Source organism: Archocentrus centrarchus, unplaced genomic scaffold (genome assembly GCF_007364275.1).
Source record: "Archocentrus centrarchus isolate MPI-CPG fArcCen1 unplaced genomic scaffold, fArcCen1 scaffold_58_ctg1, whole genome shotgun sequence".
NCBI classification, from domain to species: domain Eukaryota; kingdom Metazoa; phylum Chordata; class Actinopteri; order Cichliformes; family Cichlidae; genus Archocentrus; species Archocentrus centrarchus.
In genome coordinates, this window is record NW_022060279.1 from 705,142 (window position 1) to 728,837 (window position 23,696).

The 23,696-nt window shown below is 45.8% G+C and overlaps 1 protein-coding gene across 1 annotated transcript in view; it reads left to right on the forward strand.

Annotated features, from left to right (window-relative positions):
• Nucleotides 1-22,617, forward strand: part of nbr1b (NBR1 autophagy cargo receptor b) — a 36,178-nt gene extending 13,561 nt beyond the window's left edge. Inside the window, exons 11-23 of the mRNA XM_030725521.1 lie at nucleotides 4,920-5,003; nucleotides 5,162-5,347; nucleotides 6,597-6,713; nucleotides 8,508-8,583; nucleotides 10,067-10,177; nucleotides 10,637-10,813; nucleotides 11,188-11,463; nucleotides 16,492-16,675; nucleotides 16,800-17,051; nucleotides 17,277-17,365; nucleotides 17,451-17,526; nucleotides 18,424-18,517; nucleotides 19,658-22,617. Of these exons, the coding sequence (XP_030581381.1) occupies nucleotides 4,920-5,003; nucleotides 5,162-5,347; nucleotides 6,597-6,713; nucleotides 8,508-8,583; nucleotides 10,067-10,177; nucleotides 10,637-10,813; nucleotides 11,188-11,463; nucleotides 16,492-16,675; nucleotides 16,800-17,051; nucleotides 17,277-17,365; nucleotides 17,451-17,526; nucleotides 18,424-18,517; nucleotides 19,658-19,831 (1,896 nt within the window). The 3' untranslated portion in view covers nucleotides 19,832-22,617. The remainder of the gene's footprint in view (nucleotides 1-4,919; nucleotides 5,004-5,161; nucleotides 5,348-6,596; nucleotides 6,714-8,507; nucleotides 8,584-10,066; nucleotides 10,178-10,636; nucleotides 10,814-11,187; nucleotides 11,464-16,491; nucleotides 16,676-16,799; nucleotides 17,052-17,276; nucleotides 17,366-17,450; nucleotides 17,527-18,423; nucleotides 18,518-19,657) is intronic.
• The last annotated feature ends 1,079 nt before the right edge of the window (nucleotides 22,618-23,696 follow it).

Genomic DNA, 23,696 nt, shown 5'->3' on the forward strand with positions numbered 1-23,696 from the left:
CTGGGGTGTGGTTTCTTTGGGACAGGGACTATGATGGACTTTTTAAAGCAGGTGGGAATCACACACAGTTTCAGTGAGAGGTTGAATATCAGTGTAAACACAGGTGCCAGCTGGTCAGCGCAGGTCTTAAGGACACGTCCACTAATACCGTCTGGTCCAGCCGCTTTCCTGGTGTTTACACGTCTAAACGCCCTCCTCACGTCGCGCTCCGTCACAGTGAGTGTCTCCGCCCCTCCGGCCGGGAGCGCAGCGGGCTGTCGGCTTCCCGACTCAAAGCGCGCAAAGAAGATGTTGAGTTCATCAGCCAGAGAAGCGTCGGCACTCACCGGGTGTGTGTGTGGTGCTTTGTAGTCCATGATGGTGCGTAGTCCCTGCCACAGTCCCCTGGGGTCAGACTGTTGTAGTTGCTGTTCCAGTCTGCGGCCGTAGCGATGTTTAGCCTCTTTCACTGCTCTGCGGACGTTGTATGATGCAACCTTGTAGTCCTCCATGTTCCCAGAGGCGAGGCCGGAGTTGTAGGCAACGGTGCGGGACCTCAGGGCGTCACGGACAGATTTATCCACCCACGGCTTCTGGTTGGGAAAAGTCCTGATGGTCCTCCTAAGTGAAGTGTCATCAACAACTTTCCCAGTAAATCCCACAACAGTTTCCGTAAACTCCTCAATGTCTCCGCCCGCGCTGCTGCGAAACATGTCCCAGTCGGTTGAATCCAACGCACCCTGCAGAGCGGCCTCTGTTTGACCAGACCACCGTGTCACTTCTCTCACAGCAGGGGGTTCCTGCCTGAGCCTTTGTTTGTATTTCGGCATGAGAAGTACAGAGGTGTGGTCAGACTTCCCAAAAGGCGGAAGAGGCTTTGCTTTGTAGCCATCTTTGAATGGAGAATAGCAGTGGTCTAGGGTCCTCTCTCCTCTGGTGGGGCAGTCGATGTGTTGAATCAATTCCGGTATCAGCTTTTTCAAGTTTGCACTGTTAAAGTCCCCGGCTACGATGAGAGCCGCATCACGCTGGTTAGCCTGATAGGTGGAAATAGCCTCATGTAGCTCGGATAGTGCAGTGTTTGTGTCCGCCTGAGGTGGAATATAGACGGCGCTGAAGATGACCGAAGTGAACTCGCGGGGCAGGTAGTGGGGACGGCATTTCAGGGTTAGGAGCTCCAGGTTAGGTGAACATGATTGTTTCAGAGGGACAACATTCCTACTGTCACACCAGTTGTTATTAATCATTAGGCACACACCTCCTCCTCTTGATTTTCCAGACTCACTCGTTCTGTCCGTGCGATGAACACTGAAGAACTCCGACGGCTGTACGGCGTGGTCCGGTATGAGGGGGGTCAGCCATGTCTCCGTGAGACAGATGATGTTGCAGTCCCTTATGTCCCTCTGAAACTGTATCCTGGCCCTGAGTTCGTCCAGCTTGTTATCCAGTGACTGGACATTAGCCAACAGGATGCTCGGCAGTGGCGTTTGGTGTGCTCTGCGCCTCAGCCTCTCTCTTACGGGCTGGCCCACTGGAAACGCAGGATCTCCTGGGGGTCAGGGTGAAAAAGGTGTCAGAATACAGCCAGAGTGCTGTATTCTGATATTAAAAAGAGTCTGTCTGTCATACGTGATATGACACAGAGCAGGCGGAATTATAAAGTCCAGAATTAGAGCTAAACCTAATATATACAAACTAGGGCTGCATAAAACGATTATTTTAGTAATCGAGTATTCTATCGATTATTCCAGCGATTAATCGAGTAATCGGATAAGAAATACTTTTTTTTATTAACAGTTTATCTGCATATTTTAACTTCCGTAATGCAGTTTCTCGCCATGTGAACAAACAGCGGTGAATGGAGCAGCTACAAAGTTCTCTTTTCTTCACCTTAACACTTGCTGATCAGGTGCTTGATGAAGGACCTCCAGCTGTTTCACAGATTTAATGGTGGTTACTAAAAGAAAAAGCTGCTGTTTTGGACGCTGGAAAAACGTTTCCTTTTTCACTACTTGAGCTCACCGTCACAGCTTCGCCTCTTTGCGCTTGCGCAGTTAAAACCGCTGCCTGCTATGAGTGTTTTGAAAAACTAGTGGCTGTGGGAGCCATGGCGCATGTGTGAGTAATGGTGTAATGCTTTGTATTCACAAGCATTCTCGAAAATACGTTTCTACTGCAGGTCTATATTTAGTCACTAATAAGGGATTAAAGTATAAAAAATATTTTGAAGGAGCCCCTCGGTCCTGGGGGGCGGGCCTTCCGGTACCGAACCATCGCTAGTGCTAATGGCCCGCGCTCGCTAGCAAACCAGTTCTGGTAGCTACAGCTGAAGTAAAGACAAAAATAGCAGCTGAAATTCTCAGCGAGCACAACACACACAGACACACAGAGAGCAGTGGAGGCGTGGAAATGCATGTCAGCGACAGTTGCCACCCGTCCCGTAAAGTACGGAACACGGCATGTTACGGAGCCGTATTCCACGGAGTCCCGTAACATACGGGGTTCTGTATTTTACGAGACAGGTGGCAACTCTAGTGATGATCCACTCTGTGTTAAAGGAAATCCATCGCAGCGACGGAGAGCTTTTTAGAATGTGTGCTTGTGTATACGTGAGTGATTCACACTCCAGTCCAGTAGGTGGCGGTAATGCAGTTCTATGTTGGTTTGCCAGCCCCCAATAAACCCACAAAAAAACGTCAGCACTAATGCTGCTAATGCTAGTGAGGAGCGCCGCTTACACCGAGACAGCTGAGCGCTGCAGAGTTTAAACGAAGCATCGACACAGTAAATTTGTGTCGACAAATTTTTAGAATCGATTTAATCGAGTTAATCGATGAATCGTTGCAGCCCTAATACAAACAAAGCGTAGGAGCAGGTACGACGGCTGCTGACCTCACCGGCGCCATCTTGAATCATGTTCACAGATCACTGATCACTTTGGGCTTCTGGAGGTAGTTCAACAGAGCGATGTAGGTCATTGTCGCACTGGAAGACAACACAGACCCAGTTCTGCTGTTTTTCTTTCAAAATCTTCACATATATTTATTTCTTAGTGATTCCTTCCACCTTAATGTGATTCCCAGTTCCAGACCCACTGAGCATCCCTAACACGTAACGCTCCCACCACCTTGTTTCACGGTGGGGTCACTGTTCTCTGGGTTGTGTGCCTCTCCCTTCTTTCTCCAAACATAAGCAGTATATGCTGTGATAAATTTCTATATCCATCTCCTGCTTTGTGAACATCAGCATTTTATTTTCTCAAGTCTAAACGGGTCTCTTTTTGGTTGAGTGACAGCTCAAAGTCTTGCTGAAGTTTTTATACTGCGTGTAAATGGGACGATAACCCTCAGTTTGGACTCGAGGTTTGAGCATTGCAGAGGTAAAGTACCTGACTGCACAGCAGTGGTTTGTAAGGCTCAATGAAAAGGTCAGTTTTTCAGGGGGCTAATGGTATTGATCCTGATAAATCTTTTCTAAAGAAAACTAGTATGTTTAGAAATGCAATGATGAAACTCACTTAGTGTTAAAAAAATCTGTAATCATTTTGTCCTCATCTGTATTAATGCATTGCTATGAATCACTGAATGGGTTGCAATGTTGCCTGAGAAAATCTCACTTATTGGTCCTTTCATTGTGACTTTCAAGTTAGATATCCCAGCAATGTACTCAACATAGTACATACAGTACATACAGTACATAGAGATGAGGTGTTTTATAGCTCTAAGGCTGTCCTGGCCTGTTCCTTGAGGACCCACCATTAGATGGACTTTTTGAATTTTGAGTGAAATGTCTCAATAACTGTAGGATAGGTTGCCATAAATATACTGTAGCTATATTTAGGATCCCCTGGGCTGAACTGACCCAACTCCCTGCTGGTCAGTCTGAGCTCCTGGACAAACTGACATGTCCCAGAGGTGCTGTGTTGGATTTTGGTCAGGCGAGTGTGGAGCCAGTCAATGGTATCAATGCCTTCATCCTTCAGAAACTGCCTGCATGTTCTTGCCACATGAGGCATAATTGCAGTCGGTGCCACTGCCTGGCCTGTAGAGGTCTGTGTGTCCCTGCATGGATATGCCTCCCAGACCATCACTGACCCACTGAATGATGTTACAGGCAGCATAGCGTTCTCCACGGCGTCTCGAGACCCTTTCAGGTCCGTCACGTGCTCAGGGTGAACCTGCTCTCATCTGTGAAAAGCACAGGGCACCAGTGGAGGACCAGCTAACTCTGGTGGTCTATGGCAAATGCCAGTCAGGCTCCACCATGTCGGACACTGAGCACAGGGCCCACTAGAGGATGTCAGGCCCTCAGACTTCCCTCACGAAGCTCGTTTGGTCAGAGACAAACCGGTGGCCTTCTGGAGGTCATTTTGTAGGAGTGCTCATCCTTTTTCTCCTTGATGATGGGTTACGGACCTTCTCCTGTCCAGCTCTCCTAGAGTAACTGCCTGTCTCCTGGAATCTCTGTAGGGTCCAGGCATGACCTCATGCTGCCAGCAGTGACTCTGACCCTAGCCAAATGCACAACTAGTGAAAACCAGTCAGAAAAGATGAGGCGGGAAAAATGTGAGTGTCCTCCACCTGTGAAACATTCCTGTTTGGGGGGGTTGTCTCATTGTTGTCCCTCTAGTGCAGCTATTGGTAATTTGATGAATATCAAAGCAGCTGAAACTGATAAACCCCCCCTCTGATACTTACTGACCTCATCAATATCAGAGGTTTACTGACTGATGCTGAACTCTGATTAAAAAGGATTCCTTTAATTTTTGTTTGAGGAGTAAGTAAGCAAACTGCTGACTGAATATATCATGCTTTGGCCTTCACAGTCTTTATGTATCTGAGCACATATAAATTTTGGTCCACTGTCTGCTAATCATCACACAACACTAAATGACTGCGCAATCAGGGAGCATTATATTATGTCTTGTTTGGTTCCTGCAGCTAAAGTTTATGTGGGGAAACCTGGCAGTGGGATCTGGAGACCGTTGGAGAGAAGTGTCAGTTCCCTTCCTTCAGCCAGGACAGGTGAGACTGAGACAAGGTTTTTATCCCAACTCGGCTTTGGGAAAGTATCCTCAAGTGTACCTATATGAAGCAGTGAAACACTCTGTGTGTGTGTGTGTGTGTGTGTGTGTGTGTGTGTGTGTGTGTGTGTGTGTGTGTGTGTGTGTGTGTGTGTACAGGTAGGTATAGTGAGTGTAGCACTGTGTGCTCCTGCTGTGGAGGGCTCCTACACGTCCCATTGGCGTCTGGCCCACGCTGGGGAGCAGTTTGGACCGAGAGTGTGGTGCAGCATCGTGGTCGACCCTCTGGCCCCAGCACCCATGATGGCTGATGGGATACTTGTGTCACCCTGTGTCACACCACAGGTAGAACCAGTGATTGCAATGCAAAATCAATGCACTTTTATTTATGTAGCACCGAATCACAACAAACGCCTCAAGACACTTGATATTGTGGGTAAAGACCCTACAATAATACATTTTAAACCCAACAGTCAAAACGACCCCCTATGAGCAGCACTTGGTGACAGTGGGAAGGAAAAACTCCCTTTAACAGGAAGAAACCTCCAGCAGAACCAGGCTCAGGGAGGGGGGGGTCATCTGCTGAGGGGGGAGAGTCAGAGATTAATAATAACTAATGATTAAATGCAGAGTGGATTATAAATGAGTGAAAAGAGGTGAATGAAGAAAAAAAAATACTGTGCATCATAGGAACCCCCAGCAGGCTAGGCCTGAACTAAGGGAGGGTTCAGGGTCACCTGATCCAGCCCTAACTATAAGCTTGCTCATAAAGGAAAGTTTTAAGCCTAATCTTAAAAATAGAGAGGGTGTCTGTCTCCTGAATCCAAGCTGGGAGCTGGTTCCACAGAAGAGGGGTGATTCAATTTATACCTGCCGTCCAGTGGGTGGCTGTAGTTCAGGAGGTAGAGCAGGTCACCTATTGATCGGAAGGTTGGCGGTTCAATTCCTGACTGCTCCGGGTTGCGTGCCAAAGTATCCTTGGGCAAGATACTGAACCCCAAGTTGCTCTCTGATGCAAGTGTTGGAGTGTGAATGTTAGACAATAAAAGCACTTAGCTTAGGTAATCATGGAAGTGCTTGTATGAATGGGTAAATGTAAATGTGTTGTATAAGCGCTTTGAGTTATAAGAAGTAGTCTATTTACCACTCATGGACTGGGAGGAATGCTGGTTTGAACGGGGAATCAATCAATCAGTCATTTAGACAAAAATCACCCAGCTGGTCTGGTTTCCTGACTGCTCAGGTTGACTTGCTGGGGGACAGCTAATAGAGACTAAGCTATTTTGGCCCATACCAGCTACTGGGGGCCTGGATACGGATAAGCTACATTTGTTACAAGTACTGTTAGTACTGAAAGAGGCTGAGGAATAGTTAAAGACACACTAAGCAGGAAAGTGACAATCAGACAACTGGAGTTTTTCAGGCCTTGCTGCTGGTGATTCAGCTAAGAGCTAAGCTAGCGAATCCCAAAGGACACAATAAGTGAAAACTATGAATATTATTTCACCTGCAGGTAATTCGGGAGAACACACACACACACACACACACACACACACAAATGATGTGAGATGAAGTGAACTATGTTTGCCTGCAGGGGAAGAACCCACTAGCAAAGGATGGAAAAGCTGCTGCAGTTTCTAGGGAACAACCTTTACTGTCAGTGGACCAAGAAGAGTATTACATCCCATCTGTAGACCTGCTCACTGCACAGGTAACATGCAGTCATACATGCTGTGCGCTGCAACACTTCTCCCCCATACTCATCCTGGCACCTAACCTTTCAGATGCTAATTCCAGGTTACCAAGTGCAGTCTAATAGAATTGGGCATTGAGCTGATTTTGATACTGTGTGTTTACTTCAGTTGACATGAAGCCAGATTGATAGATTAGTTTTTAAGTATACATGAAGGTGGTCAAGTGTTTATCAAAGTTGACATGACTGCGATGCAGTCAGGCATCTGTTTTAAAGATAGTTTAACAATCAGATCACATACATTTCACATAATTCTAAAAATGAGAAGGACGATGCTGACATTTGCTTTGCTAGCTCCATTTATCAGGAATCTCACACAGACTGTGCAGTTTGGCTTTTTCCCTCTTCTGTAGTGAGATGATGATAAACACATGCCTGAATGTGTCATCCAGAAACACTGCGTCCTGCACTTTCTGTCCGTACCGCTTTAAGCTACAGTCACACCAGGTAAAGCAGGTGGAGACTTCAACACGACCAAAATTAGAGGACTGAAAAACTGGATGTAAAGTTTTTCTTTGGTCAGTCATTTTCAGTCCAGTCCTTGTACCTGACCATTTTCATAGGACTGTATTTGTTTATTCATTTGTTTTGCTAAGCCACTTTTTGCTTGTGTGATGTACCCTCAGCACCTGCTAGCTAACTGTAATGATAGCTATTTATTCCGGTAGCTAACATCTGAAATTCTCAGCCCAGCACCACGGCCCCTCAGTAAGGTGCAGCGCTGGGCAATCAACCACTAACTAGAACCCTGCACAGTTGTGTACATGTGCACAACTGTGTAGGTATTTGCCTGTGACGCCTACGCAATGGAAACGTGCACCTGTGCAGTCCTCCAAAAAAGCCAACATCACGTAGCTCAACTGTGTGTTGGTGGATTGCTGATTGGCTGACAAGCAGGCGGAAAAGTGATGGGAGTGAAACGCTTCTCTACTCCAGAGTTCATCATGTTAGAAGTGCAAAAAAAGAACAAACAAACAAAATATCAAAGATTAAAAACAATGCAGTGAAAAGCACAGATACTTTTCAACACTGTTTCACCTCAGCTCTTTGTATGTTATAATTTTTGTCTTTTCAATTCAATTTTATTTATATAGCACCAAATCACAACAAACAGTCACCTCAAGGAGCTTTATACTGTAAGGTAAAGACCCTACAGTAATACAGAGAAAACCCAACAGTCAAAAACGACCCCCTATGAGCAGCACTTGGTGACAGTGGGAAGGAAAAACTCCCTTTAACAGGAAGAAACCTCCATCAGAACCAGGCTCAGGGAGGGGGGGTCATCTGCTGAGGGGGGACAGAGATTAATAATAATTAAACACAGAGTGGGGTTTAAACAGTGAAAAGAGGTGCATGAAAAAGAAACAGTGCAGAGTGACTCAGATTGATTGCAATGTTTTGCCAATCTGAGAGCGATTACAGCTGTTATTAAAAGTGGTCACCATGAGGCTGAGTGTTACATGCTCAACCTCTGTGACTGTTTTATATTGATGTAGTGAACTGTGTTTCTCTACAGGATCCTTAACCTGTAGAGAAACAGATGGGAACAAATGAGCACAATAGCAGCATAACACCTTTGACCTCTCGGTGAACATTTGATGGCTGCAGCTGGATGTAATCAGTTCAGTGATTCGGTCACCAGGAAACTGCAAAGCTCTCCTAGCTGCAAGGATGTTGTCATTCTATTTTTACTCTAGTGCGACTGAGCCATTAGTTGTATTTGTAATTTGTTACTTCTCATTTATTTTTCAGGATCTTCTGTCTTTTGAGCTGTTGGATATCAACATTGTGCAAGAGTTGGAGAGCGTCCCAAACAACACCCCTGCTGGTAAGAGTTCCAGTGGCGTACAGGTGTTGGCCACCCCCAACAACTGTACGTCACTGTTAAGAGACTATATGAACAATAAAACAATAATTTTACTGTTGCAAACCTATGAAAATGGCACAAAGATAACATCCAATGTTGAAACTGAGAAATGTGGTGGCTGTTTGAAAATTTCCGGCTGAATTTGAACACACAAAAAAAAAAAGGCATCTGAGAAGTAAAGCTGGGTCAAAGTTCACCGCTCAGAGAGAGACGGCGAGGAAAAAAGGCTTAACCATTTAAGAACAGTTTAACATCACAAGAATCCAAAGATGCTGTAGACAAGGGTCGAGGCTGAGAACCAGTACTGAGTGTTAGTGTGGTCCTCCGGCATTCTGTGGACATCACTGCACGGGCTCAGCTCTGAAACCATCATCAGTTAAGACAGCTCATCGGTCCGTCCACAAATGAAGTTCAAACTCTAGCATACAAAAACCCCCAAGATTCAAATTTCTTTGGAGAACACTGTGTGCTGAAGAGCAGCGGGGCCATCCAGCGTATTAGGACATCCACTTGGTTTTAAGATGCTTTGGAGCATCCGGATGACTTTCTGTGGGTCTGTAGTTCAAATCTGACATTCACTGGAAACATTTGGATCATAACATATGACAAATGAGCCTAAAATTCTATGCCAAGCAGGAATGGGGAACATCTCACTTTCCACGCTGTGGTCTGTTCGGTTTCCTGACACACTGCTGTTAAAAGCACAGGTGATGCAGCGCAGTGGGAAACACTCTGTGTCACCTGCCGAGAGCCGACTTAGGGATCACGTTTCCATCGTCCGTCTGTCAGTATCTCAGCAACCGTGCAACGTATTGACTTCAAGCTTGGAGGATAGATGCATATTGAAGAGTACAACTGCAGAAGAGCCATAACCCTCCCTCCTCTTATACTGGTTTAATTATTCATTCGTCTCTCAGCTGTCTCATCTCTGCATTTCCTGTATCAGATATCTTCATCAGTACTGAATGAAACAAACGCAGCACCCGCTGAACAGCATTTATTTACTGTGAAATTCTGTTTGTCAGGATCAGCTGCTAAGCTCAACACTGAATCTCTCACTTTCATATACACGAACATACTTTCTGACGAGCCTTTGAGCAGCGACGCGTTCTTTGGAGCTCTTGTTTAAGTGTAGCTGATGTCGGTTTCAGAACAAGGATACATATTATTTAAAAACTGTTCATTTTAAGCATTTGACATGCCGTCTTTGTACAATTTTAAATTAGAAATTGGCTTTAAATGCTTTGCTAATCGCTGTATCCAATTTTTATACACATTTTAAGCAGCACCTAGCTAATTTTGGAGAGGCTGTATTTTTGGTAGCAGCTCAGAGTCCAAAGTTACAAATGAAAAGGCCCATAAGAGCCTTGTGACCTGCTGCAGGGACCTTACTGAGTCTGGAGCGCCGTTAATATCCTGTTTGTGTTCTCTTATTCCCCTCCAGACATGACTCCCTGCATGTCCCCTCTGTCTCAAGATGGCCACTTGCAGGACAAGGGTAATCCCTCCTTGGGTCTGATTCAGGAAGAGACTGAAGTCATCAATAGCATCATGGGTAATGGAGTCACAATCTCACAGCCCTCTCAGTTTAAAGGTTGTTAATGGAGTTCTGTTGAAAATGAAACCGAAGCACTCCCTGAAGAACTCAGACCTGACTGCGACTTGACTCTGACCAGCTTGGTTTATTTGCCTTGGCCCTAAACTGGGGGGCTGGAAACCCTGTGTGGTCTCAAGTTCAAAGCTTCCCAGCATGCACTGGGGCAAAAGATTTATAGATAGCAGTCTTGTTTTATGTTCGTCTCTGCAGTGGTACTGAATGTTGTCTTCTGAAACAGTTCAGCTGTTCATGCAGTTGGTTTTGTCCCTGCTGTGCACAGGTTCAGCTGAAATGTTCTGCGTATGATATGCTGATGATCAAAGTTTAGCCAAGAAACTCATCAATATAGTTGTGTGCATAGAAATGCATGTCCGGTGTACACGTCTTGACATTTGTCTTCTTGTTGCTGGTCCTCAGATGTCCCCCATGGGGTAGGACCTGGAGCTGAAGGGGGTGGGGTCCCAGCTCAGGAGGAAGGGGAGGATGACATCAGTGGCACTCAGTTTGTTTGTGAGACTGTGATTCGCTCAATGACCCTGGAGGAGGCCCCTGACCACAAGCCTCTGAGAGGATCCTGCCCGGGAACAGGGAAAGGTCAGTGAGCTGCTGTCACAGGCCTGACTCGTGCTTCTTACTGTGTGTGAAATGCCTGAAACCTCCTGCAGTGGACTCATCGTTATTCTACATTTGGTCTGTTAAAGCCTAAATGTGTCTTTAAACACCGCATCTGTCATTGTTACAAAATAAAGTTTTCTGACTTGAAGTCCGAGTTAGCATCTGTACTTGACGTTATAATACGGATATATATAATCCCTGTAATGACCTAATTACATGTAATTATGGAAATCACAGAGTACTTACAGCCTTAGCTGCGGGCCGTATTATAAAGTGTCTGTACTTGTTCAGTAACAGCAGCGTGTGAGTGTAACACTGACAGGTTTCACAGTGAGTGGTCCTTGTGTTTTCAGTGGTGCGTCCAGCTCCTCATGGCGGCTCCTCCTCTTTGTCCTGCATGATGAGTAAAACGGTGAAGATGGAGGAGGGCCCTGACAGCTGCTCTGGCACCTCCAACAACCCTCTGAAACCGCTAACTGCTCTCAAGGCTTCCATCCCTGCCCCACTGAAAGCCTCCCTGCCTGCTCCACCCTCTGTGACCCTGAACACGTTGCCCGGCCCGAGCTCAGCGCCAGCCCCTCTCCATGCTTCAGCCAGGACCTCCACGCTACCAGAGCACACAGTCACAGGTGATAGAGGCCACAGTTACCTGAGTTTTAATTTGAGCTCAAGCAGTTTTCCTGTGAGAAAGCTCTGATGCCACCCTTGGTTTGCACAGGAGCAGGTTGCAAGTCCAGAGTTGCAACTTATGCTCAGCTTTATCGTTTGTGTCCTCTGGAAGCGCTCAGCAAGCATCAGCAGAAGGAACGCTAGTTTACCAGAAACATCGTCATGGTGTGCTGATCTATGTGTAACTATTTAACCACAAACACAGCAGAACTTTATGTAGAGCAAAAACTGTTTATCCTTTGAAAGGAAGGTCTGCCAGTCAGAAATGGGATGAGCTCAGGATTTAAATTTGTCAGGCAACAAATTCATGTCAGCAGCATAAATGAACCTTTAGGTTCAATGAAACTTTGCTGCCCTCTCTTTACTGTGATTTCTGCAAACTTCTTTCAGATGATTGTTTGTGAGGTCAAAGAAACATTGCTTTGAAACACCAGTATCAGTATCTAGTATCAGTTACAGATACAGCAGTTGCATTTTTCTTGGCCAATTCAAATTTTCTTTCCAAGAACTTTAAGTGTCAACAAAGATTTTCTTCAGTGCTTCTTTCCTAATAAAAGAAGAATATTTTACACTCTTCCCCAAACTACCAGGATCCCCTCACTGAAACTACAGAAAACTAGAAGGGCCCTCAGTAGAAGGCATACCTCACCCACACGTGTCAGTGCTACGCTGCAATGGATGCCAGTCAGTGTTGTCATACTCCATCGGCTTGATTTCTTTTTGACTCTATAATGTTCACCATTCTGGATCATTAGATCTGACGTGTCCTCATAGGGTTAGATGCAGATATGTGAATATTGTCTCTGTCTCATAATGGTAAAGAATCCTTTTACAAAATCCTGGATCTACATTGTGATCTGGAATCTGTTATTTTTTGTACCAGCCCAACAACTATAACAAACAAACCAACACAACCAAAAATATAACCTCACCCACCGACAGGAGGAGAGGTTAAAAAAATAAATAAATCAATAAAAACAAAAATTAAAAAGTTGGAGAGGTTAAAAAGTAAAATCCAAAAATAATAAAATAAATAAAAACATTTTTAAAAAAGGAGTAGAGGTTATGTTTTTGCGGCTGGAAAGAGGTACGAAAATCCATCATCCATCCATTTTCTTCCACTTATCTGGGGCTGGGTCGTGGGGTCAGCAGCCTAAGCAGAGAAGCCCAGACCTCCCTCTCCCCAGCCACCTCCACCAACTCATCCACGTGGACCCCAAGGTGTTCCCAGGCCAGCCGAGAGATATAAGTGTGTCTTGCCTCTGCCCCAGGCCCTCCTCCCGGTAGGACATGGCCCAGAACACCTCAACTGGCTCCTTTTTATGTGGAGGAGCAGCGGCTCTTTGAGCCCCTCCCGAATGACTGCACTCCTCATCCTATCTCTAAGGGAGAGGTCAGCCACCCTTCGGAGGAAGCTCATTTCTGCTGCTTGTATTCGCGATCTTATTCTTTCGGTCACTACTCAAAGCTCATGACCGTAGGTGAGGGTAGGAACGTAGATTGATCAGTAAATCAACAGCTTCACTTTCACGCTCAGCTCCCTCTTCACCATGACAGCCCTACAGCATCCAGAGCCTTCAGTGACCTCACCCCCAGTGATGGGTGAGTCAGCCCCCTCATTCCCAGGTTCTGCTTCCTACAGAAGGCGTGTCAGTGGGATTAAGGAGGACCTCCAAGCATTCCTTACACTGCCTGACTCTAGCCTCAGTTGAAGTCAGCAGCGCCCCACCCGTGCTATAGACCGTGTGAGTAGGGCACCGCTTTCCCCTCCTGAGTCGCCTGACGGTTTGCCAGAATCGCTTCATCCAAAAGTCCTTTTCCATGGCCTCACCAAACTCCCCACCAGGTGGTGATCCGTTGACAGCTCAGCTTCTCGCTTATCCCGAGTGTCCAGAACATACGGCCACAGATCTGATGATATAATTACAAAATCAATCATCTTTCTGTGGCCTAGGGTGTCCTGGTGCCACGTGCACTTATGGACATCTTCATATTCAAACATGGTGTTCGTTATGGACAAACTGTGGTTTGCACAGAAGTCCAAAAACACCGCTCAGGTTCAGATCACGCAGGCCGTTCCTCCCACTGTGTTGAGCTTCCATAGTGGTCTTTTGAACTGCTCTTTGTCTCGCCCCCCCCACCCAGGACCAATTTGCCATGGGAGACCCTACCAGGGAGACAAGCCCCCGGACAACATAGCTCCTGGGATCACTGGGCCACACAAACCCCTCCACCATGATAAGGTGGCGATTCACAGAGGGGCAGGTGAAAATGAGTTGCTGTACAGCCACCTTTAGCTGACACACAAAAGCAGGTTCAGCAGGTACTTCCATCATCTTTAACTGAAGCACATAACAGGACATTGGCTTTTTTCTCTTTTAAAATCGTCTTCATAGTTTTCTGTGTAAGCACGTTGATCTTTTGCTCATACCGAGGCTGCGGTACTTGTGCCTAGCTCTGAGCTCTGGATAGCTTTAGCTGCTTTGTCTTTATCAGCTTCTTCAGACTGTCCATGCTCAGCTGTGTGAGGGTATCGTGTTTTCATGGTGGTCCCCCCACGGTTTACTTTGGCGAACTTTGTGTCTTCAGTCAGTGGGGAGCCTCCATGCTAACAACATGTTAGCACGTGTGTGATTATTTGCCTGCGCTGTTGCACGTGTGTTACGTGTGCACAAAACAGCAGCTTATATTTGGACACGGTACTGAGGGGGGCAGGGGGAACAGTAAGGCAGAGGGTGCGGGAGGAGGAGGGGATGTGAAGAAGTTTGGTGAGATAAGGAGGGGCGAGGTTGTGGATGGGCTTGAATGCAAAGAGGAGGATTTTGAACTGAATCCTGAATTTAACAGGAGTGGAGCTGCTGTGGGACTTGGGTGATGATGTGAGCAGCTGAGTTTTGAACCATCTGAAGCTTCTGGATTTGTGAGGGAGGCCAATAAAAGAGTTACAGTAATCAATACAGGAGGCAACGAGACTATGAACAAGGAGGGAGGTGGTATGCAAGGAGAGGGAAGGGTGGAGAAGATTTATGTTTTGTAGGTGGAAATATGCAGACCAGGTAACATTATTGATATGGGATCGATAGGATAGAGTGCTGTCAATGGTGACACCCAGACTCTTAACCTGAGGGGAGGGGGAAACTGAGGAGCTGTCGATTGAGAGGGAGAAACTGCCAACTTTGGATAAAGTGGATTTGTTCCAACGAGGAGGAACTCAGCTTTGTCGCTGTTTCATTTAAGGACGTTTGACATGAACCAGGATTTGATTTCAGATAATCGGGTGGTGAGGGAGGAGTTTGGTGTGGTGGATAAGTAGAGCCTTGAGTTATGGAGGGGTTAAAAGACTTGAGCTGGATGAACTGAGTGCAGCCTGTGAGATAACATTGGAACCAGTCGAGGGGTGTGGGTGAAGCCAATCGAAGATGGATGCTGTGGGAGATGGTGTCAAAGGCCGCACTCAGATCAAGGAGGATGAGGAGGGAGAGTGGTCCAGAATCCGCTGCCATGAGAAGGTCATTAGTGATTTTTAGTAGAGTGGGTTCTGTGCTACAGTGGGGGCAGAAACCAGACTGGATTTGTTGGTACAGACTGTTTTGGGTTAGGGTTACACGCCGGACGGGTCGGCAGCCTGTCACAGGGCTAACACAGAGACAGACAACCGTTCACACTCACACCTGTGGGCAGGTTAGAATCACCAGTTAGCCACGAACTGCATGTTTTTGGCCTGTGGGAGGAAACTGGAGTACCCAGAGAGAACCACGCAGACACGGGGAGAACACAGAGGTGGATTTGAACCCAGGACCGTCTTGCAGTGAGGCAAAAGCACTAACCACCGTGCTGCTCACCACCCTGAACACGCCCGACCCGGTCTGATCCTGGCCCAACAAAATAAATTTTAATATTGTTCAGTTCTCTTCCCAATGGTATCAAAATCATGTAAGCTGGTGTATTCTTTGATTTTTCATATAAGGACATGAAAAAAGGCGAAGTTTACAAATTTCATCTTCATCCCCAAATCACCAGCTCTTGATATGAACCTCATCTGGGTAAAATTTTAGGAAGACATCACAAATTTCAAAGTTAGGGCAAATTTTTGTTGTCAAAATAAAAGCCTTTTTATAAAGTTTTGTATCCATAATTTTGAATCAACAACAACATTCATTGGAGGAATAAAAGAAAAATGTCTCATGTCCTTTCTGGACTGGACCTATGGAGTAGTTGATCATATTTATCTGGGAGAATGCAAAACTTACTGTAAGATATCCGAGAAGATGGAGTCTTGGTCCAGATCACATAAAATCTAGCAGGCTGGATTCCAGGCAGCGTGGTGGAGCAGTGGAGCATGGGCAGCAGAAGAACCCTTTCAGTTCAGGATTGCTTAGATGGAAGATGGATGCTGGTGGAGGAAAGTAATCTGAGCTTTTCCTGTCATTTCCTGTCTGGTCTCCATTTCACTGAATCAGTAGAAATACTGGCTTCAGGGGCATTTGCTGTGTGTTTGCTGTGTATGCTGAAAGGGTTTGTTAGCTAGCAGCGAGTGTGTGTATGTGAGACGGTTCTGTCACTGTACCCTGTTAACCGATGTGCCTCCAGTGTACAGTATACTGGTGACCTTTTAGAAGAAACCAAGTTTGCTGTTTTCTCCTAACCAGCTCCAGCTTTGTGCTTAACCTAACATTGGCTTCATGCTTCCACGTTTAAACCGAGCCAAACTTCTCTGAAAGCCTGCGCTGAAACTTACGCCATAACCTGCCGTGCACCTCTCTAAAAATGTACCTACACATCATGTCGACACACCTCACAATGACTGTGATTGGCCCATTATTCCCATTATCTCCTCCTATATATTTCCAGCTACTACTTCCTCTGCCACCATTGTTTTAATGGCCGCCGGTGTAGGATCAACACAGATGGCTGTAGATCACACAGGCCTGTCCGGTGTGATGAGGGAAGCAGTCATACCCAGTGTTGCTTCCTTGGTCTCATCATAGGTGACGCTGAGGAATCCCACATGGAGAGCATCTGTGTGGAGTCCAGAGTGAGGGAGACACAAGGAGAGGAGGAGAAGAGCGATGTCATGAGGAGTCGCTCCTCCTCCACATCGTCAGAGGATTACATCATCATCCTCCCCGACTGCTTTGACACCACTCGGCCCCTGGGAGAGTCCATGTACAGGTATGAGCCCTGACTTTAGAGGAACAGCAAGAGCCACCATGTATGGTACATTAATGAGCGCAGAAATCGGACTCCTGAGTGCTGTTAACTTTCCTTTGAATCCTTGTTCTTTGTCCTGTTGCAGCTCTGCTCTGTCCCAGCCTGGAGACATCCTACCCAAGACTCCCACAGACCCAGATTCCCCCTCTGCCGAGCATCAGGGCAGTACCACGGGGGGGAGGGAAGCAGATGAGGTGGATGAAGCAGCAGCGGCTCCAGGAATGGAGCTGTCAGGAACCAGCAGTGCCAACGACATGCTGTGCACATCCCAGACGCTGGACGATGAGCCGCTGACTCCTGAAGTGGTGGCGCCACCTAAAGCCAGCGTCACTTCATCGTAAGTATAAATAAAGTTGCCTTTAATTTTTCTCATATTAAAAACTTGCCTGTGCATCATAATCACTGTCATTGTGTGGGCACCAATGCAGCTGAACATTTCAAATGTTCAGTTTTGTTGTTTGTTTTTAAATTTTGTTTATTCTTTGTGGAGGCGTGTTTGCTGTTGAAAAATGCTGAGTGAAAAAAACCCACAAACTTATTTAAATATCTTAATATTTAAAAGTCCAGAGAGCAGCGGGGAAAGAGAGGGCGATGCTGCTGCTGCTGCTGGGGAAGGAGCAGAGGGCTCCGAGCTGTTCCAAGCTGAGGACGGTAGGCTCCTCGCTGCATGTGTGACTCTCATTTAATGTTGGGCAGATGTGCAGAGTCCAGGGTGATGTGATGGTTTGTGTTACAGAGTCAGCTCCTGAACAGACCGACACAGGTGACATCCAAACTTCTGACACGGAGAAAACCCACCCCGAGGATCCCAGGTCTCTGTTACACACACACACACACACACACACACACACACACACACACACTCTCTCTCTCTCAAACTAGTATGCTTTTATAGTGTGCTATCATCCATCTGTTAGCTGTACCTGATATATCCTGTGGAGCTTACATGTTAAACTCGAGGCTCCTGGGCTGATACGTCGTATTTCTATCAGAACGGGTCTGCTGGTGCACACCGCTGATACTACAAATGCTAGAGTGCACTGCAATCACTGGTGTGTTGGTGCGTCAATCAAGGCTTTCAGGAAGGTGGGAGGCAGAGTGTCTGTTCACAACATAAAGGTAAACCTGTTTGTCTTGTGCACAGCTGATGTGGCTGTAATTAAAGAGTACAGCATCAGATGACACAGGAGAAGTACAAGGACCTCAAACTCCAGAAGGTAGAAGAGTTAGGAGAAGTCTGCTCTCAGAGCAGGCCACGTTCCCCAAAAACCTCAAAGTCAGGCTGCCATTACAGTTTGATGGTGGCAGAAACGGCAGCATCAGCCCGGCTGTTTCCTGACAGAGTTTGTGCAGAGATGCGTGGTTGAGCTTCCAGACAGAAAGCAAGCTTTTTTTAACTGTAAGCCTGAGCAGGAATGCAGTAGTTGATCAAGCATGTGAGCTTGTCATCAATCCACAGAAAGAGCCGATGGAAGAGAGAGATTCCCTCGCTGTGGCTGAGGAGGAGCGGCACAGCTGATGATAACTCCAGTTTGTGTGTAACAGGAACTTTCTGGTCTTCCTGTTTGGTGCTGCTTTATTCACTCCCTTTTTTTTCCTCAGATAGCTGATTATTAAACGGCAAAAATTCACATCCATGAGGAGTAAACACAGTTATTGGAGAAAAGGGAGAAAAAAGAGTTAGTTCTCCAAATGTTTCTGCTCCTCAGGCAACAAGGCATCACCGGCGGCCTGGTGAAAGGAGCTCTGTCAGTAGCTGCTTCTGCCTACAAAGCCCTGTTCACTGGACAGGGCCCCACACAGGTGAGCAGACGACCTACACTTAACCTTTGTTTGCTTCACATTTCAGAATTTGGAATTTTAAGGCTGTTTTTCAGGGTTGGAGCAAATCCCTGTCCTCAGTTTGTCCCTGCTGCATTTTTCATCCTGTTTTCTCTGCTGATGAATTTATTTCCTTGGTGGCAGAGAGGCGCGCTGTGAAGCCAGATGAATGCTCAGCTCAAAGTCACAGTTCTCTCTTTACCTGGCTAAATTACCATGGTAACATATGCTGACACGCCCTTGTCCGGAGCAGGTTGTGTTCAGAGTTATGGTTTAGATTTGGCAGGAAGTGGCACGCTTTCACTAATTCTTTGATTCACAGCATGAATTAAGTGCCATATAGATTCTCTTCTGGAGGAATAATTGTTGCATTTTACTGTTAAATTTTATAGACTTTTATAAGCATTTTATCATCATCACCCGATAACATCTTTGATTGAAGTAGATGACACTCATTTTGTGCAAAGAAAAGTCACATGACGTGTGACCCCTCAGGACCCTGCAGGTCAGGCTGGGCTGGGTCACTCAGAGCCTCTGTGGAGCCTTAATGATGTTAGGCCAACTGTTTTTGGTCCATTCTCAAACAGGCACAGCTGTACTGCCACTCCTTCCATTAAAAATACTGAGGATGTGCAGCCCCAATTCCCAAAAAGTTGGGGCGCTTGCAAATCTCATAAAGGTTAAATATTTTATTCACAACAGGACACAGACAAGATTTCAGATGTTAAAATGGAGACATTTTCATAGAAGATATGAGCTTATTTTGAATTTGAAAGCAGCATGTCAGTGAAGTTGGGACAGGAGCAACAAAGCAGGGTTGTAGCCCGTACCCGGGCGGAGGTGTGAGGGTAAACATCGCTCAGTGCCAGCTTTCTTCTGTTGCTGCCATCAAATTCGAAATGAGCTCATATTTTTCTTAAAATGGGACATTTTCTGATGTTGTGAATGAAATCATGGCCTGTGAGATTTAGAGATCGTTGCATTCAGTCACAGCGTCCCATCTTTTGTCAGCCGTCACGAAGCGACCGCCACGTTCTCATATCTTCAGATAAAAATCTATTCAGGCTTTTGTGCTAATCAGCTGCTGGCTCCTTTGACTGATCAGATCTTGTTTCCACCCAGCCTCCAGTGGATGCATCCACCCAGGACACCATGATGGCCGTGCTGGTGGAGATGGGTTTTGCAGACCGGTCACTGAACCAGCGTCTGCTGAAGAAACACAACTACAACCTGCTGGACGTGGTCAACGAGCTCGTTCAGATGACCGACAATGACTGGTACTCCACACGTTACTGATGAGGAGATGAAGCGCGCTCTTCCTCCGGCTCAGCTCTCCACTAATTTGCCCTTTCGTATTGAGGGCAGTCTTCGCTATGACCATATAAGGGGACATTCCAGCCAACCCGGGATACTGTAGTGGACCATCAAACACCCACTGTCTGTAGTGTTACTTTCAGCGTAGATCTTGATAGTGGCAGGTTTTCTTTGCATATCCGTCTAAGAAAGATGAAAAGAGACGCATTCTAGTTTTTCAAATGTGTATCACATGACAGGCTGACACCATATAGTTTTATTTAAGTGTGGAAAAACAAGAAGCATAAAAGCTGATAAAAGAATTTGCTTCCATCAAACTTAATGAGGTGAGCTAAAGTTGGGTTGTTGTACATTTGTTTATTGAAAGTGATGCTAGTTCATGTTTGTTGCAGGTAAATATAGATGAAAAGCTGTCCTCAGCACCTTCCTGCGTTTCCCTTTGCCGACACGGTGCTGAAGTACGAAGCAGCACGATTCTGTTGCTTGAGCACTGAGAATAGAAAGATCACTCACCTTTAGGCAAAAGTAGACCGTAAATTCAGAAATGATGCCTTCAGTGCTGAAGCCGAGGCCTTACCTGCCCCAGAGAGCCTGATCAGACCGTCTCAGTGATGTTAATGAAGGCTCAGTCACACCCGTGGTGATGCTGCATGTTTCTGCATATCGTGGTGAAAAGTGTAACAGCTGATGCTTGACTACACAGTTTAGTAAACAGCGGTAGGCAGTGAGCTAAAATTAAAATCTAAGCTAAAACGAAGTTTGCACATTTTATTTCAAGACATATTTGGACCATTGACTCCTGCCTCACAAAACTTCCCCACAGTTCAACACGAGGCGGCTCATCTGCAGGAATTTCCTGGAAAAATGGATTTTACTGTACAATGTTTGTGTTCTGAGTGCTGGTGTGACTCGGGCCTCGTGTCTGCTTCAGGTTTGCTTATTGTTCTGTGACTTTTCTCTGGCCAGTTAACCAGGGTACCAGTAGCTGTAAAAGCAAAATGAACTTTGCTCCTTGGGCTGTAAATAGAAAAGCTGGCGATGCAAACTGAGTGTGGGTCGGGGAACCAGAACCAGGCGCGCTCACATGGGTTCCTTTCACTCTGTTTTCTTTATGCTCCAAATCAAAGAGCAGGACCACATTAAGTGTTTGTGACTTGTGATGATGAATGTGATGAAGTTCATTATTTGACCTTTAAATTACTGTACTATTCAAAAACAGGCATTCCCCTCTGTCTTTGTTCTGTTTTAGCTTTCAGAACTCAAACAGGAAGAGGTCATCTGCACGGTCCAGTGAATCACGAGCTCATTGACTACTGTATCCAAGACTGTGGTTGCACTTGTTCTGTACATCACCTGTGTTCTGTAACTTTGGTCGGTCACTCAAACTAAAGGGATCTTATGTACATTTTTTTACAATACGCACACGTAACCTGCTTTAGACGAGTAGTTAAAAAAATCCACCTTTGCACTCGCTGTACCTGAAACTTTGAGTCGCAGGAACTGAAAAGGTTCTTTCAGACGTTTTGCTTGTTTCCCTCCAGTCTGAATGTTGCTCACTGAGCCTGACACTAGATTTAAGGTAACGCTGGTTTTCAGGAGCTACTGCAGAGTCTGGCAGGTGACTAGCTAACCAATCAGATTTGTTTAGCACAAAGTTTACCCAGAAGTTAATTTAGAGCCCAGTCCCTGTTGTGGAAACACACTGAGGTCCACTGAAGGTTCCTACTCTCTGTGGGAAGTCTGTGCAGGTGAAATGCAGCTAAATGTTATTCTAAATGACTCAGTGCTGTCCTAACATCTGAGCTGGCTCTCGCTATAAGGAGCTCTCACTGTGCTCCCTGAACCTGCGACACAGGCCGATGGGTCAGCGAACCATGTCTGAGTGTTCCTGCTGGCTGAAACCCACGTTTGATCAGTTAGATGAAGTTCATCACCTGCTCTGAGCTCCACAGTTTGTCAGACTCGCTGCTTTCTGACGTGTTTGCACTCTGAGCTGAACTTACTCACGGAGAAGGCGGGAAGAAAGACTTGGCGTGTTTGCCTGTTTGGTTTGTGGGGAGATGCTCATTACAATCTCCTGAGGGGGGCCGGGGGGGATCTCGACCTGGTTTCGGCATTGAGCCAGGCATTTGAGTTTCAGCACTTGAGGATGTGGGTTTTCCAAGAAAGAAGTCAGAGGTGTGTGAGTTTGTCGTGTCCTGATTAGACCATAAATGACTGACAGCAGCTGTAATAAAGAGCGAGGTGTGTTTTTGTCTTTGTTTAAAGGCTGCAGTGCTGATACTGGAGGGTAACACCACCAACACGTTCCTTTCTCCTGATCTGTCAGTCACATAAATGTGGATGCTCACGTTGACTCTGATGGAGCGCATTGCTTGCTCAGGTGTACAGAGGAGGGTGTGTACAGTGAAGTCATTCCAAACTCTGCTGGGAATGTGTCTAACTGTGGGAAATGTGTGTTCTTTTTCCTTTGCAGATATACAAATATACAAGTGCTCCTAGCTGGACCCTTAGTTGACTTCATTAGTTAAAGTTAAGAGTTGAGATAATTTATGGTGCTTGTGCTTTGAATGCTTGAAGGCTGTTTGGAAATGTAATGTTGTATTTCTGGCTAAATGTGTGGTGGTTAAAGCTGCTCTGCTGTGTAATCTTATACTTTGTAATAAATGTGACTGGGCTGATTTAAGGTTGTTTTTGTTTGCACATGAAAGGGTGTGAAGGATTTGTGGTTGGATTTGAAAAAATGCTTTAATAAAAGACTGTGATCAGCTGTGTGTCATACCTTTACACTATTACTGAACATGCTATATATAACAGAACATGCTGCAGTGCTTTATTTTCATTTTATTATCTTTTTGCCAGGATGTCGGGTAATCTGTAACACAACAGGAGCTGAAGGTCGATGCCACTGTTGTGAAGTTAACAGTTATAGCTCAGCACAGAAGAAGCAGCCTGGCTCTGAGTGACCCACACCTCTAAAGCTCTGTAAGAACAAGTTATTACACTGAGCCCAGAAAATAAGCATTCATGTAACCCACATCAAAAGTTTTAACACGTGTCTGCGTCGGTATTTGGTTTATGGGAAGGATTTCAGGTGTACCATCCAGGCCCACGCACTTGTGTGCAGTCCTCCAGAAAAGTGTGTGAGGCCCAAGGGGGATGCTGCTGTGTGTAGGTCAAATCCCGATTGGCTGACGTTATACCTCTGGTACATTATGAAGAATCTTCACTGATGTCAGCCTTATAGAAAAATATTGCCCATAATGATCTAAAAGACTAAGCTGTAAAACCTTAACTGCAGTGATGTGCAGCAGAGAGAGATGAGTCCAATCAGGCATAAAACTGTGTTATCACTGGTCTTCTTAACCTGGTGTACATCATTTCAATAGATTCTGGTGAAAATAGTGGAAATTTTTTGCAATATTCCAACCAATGTCAAACAGGAAGTGTAAGACCTTTGTTCTTCTACTATGAATATGACTTTAGGTCACTCATACACTAGGTCTGTGTCGGTTCTCCATCATCCAGGTCATAGTAGTCTCTGGAGCTTGAAAAAAGGCAACTGGCCACTTGAAGACGTTCCACCTCTCATCCAAAAGGCTGCTTCAGTTCTTCCTCAGTAAGATGGAACAAAACAAGGCTGGTCTACCTTACATATGTGTGATTTTATTTTCTGCTTTCTCTTTATATTATCTTTACATATTTTTTTTCAGAGCTACTCCATCTTGGATAAGTAAGTAGTTCAAAAGTAAGAATAAGACCCTGCTGAAACAGGGTCAGTCTAAACTGGAGGTGGGCAAACTATGGACCGTGGGCCACACCTGGCCCGTTGGTCTTTTTAATCCGG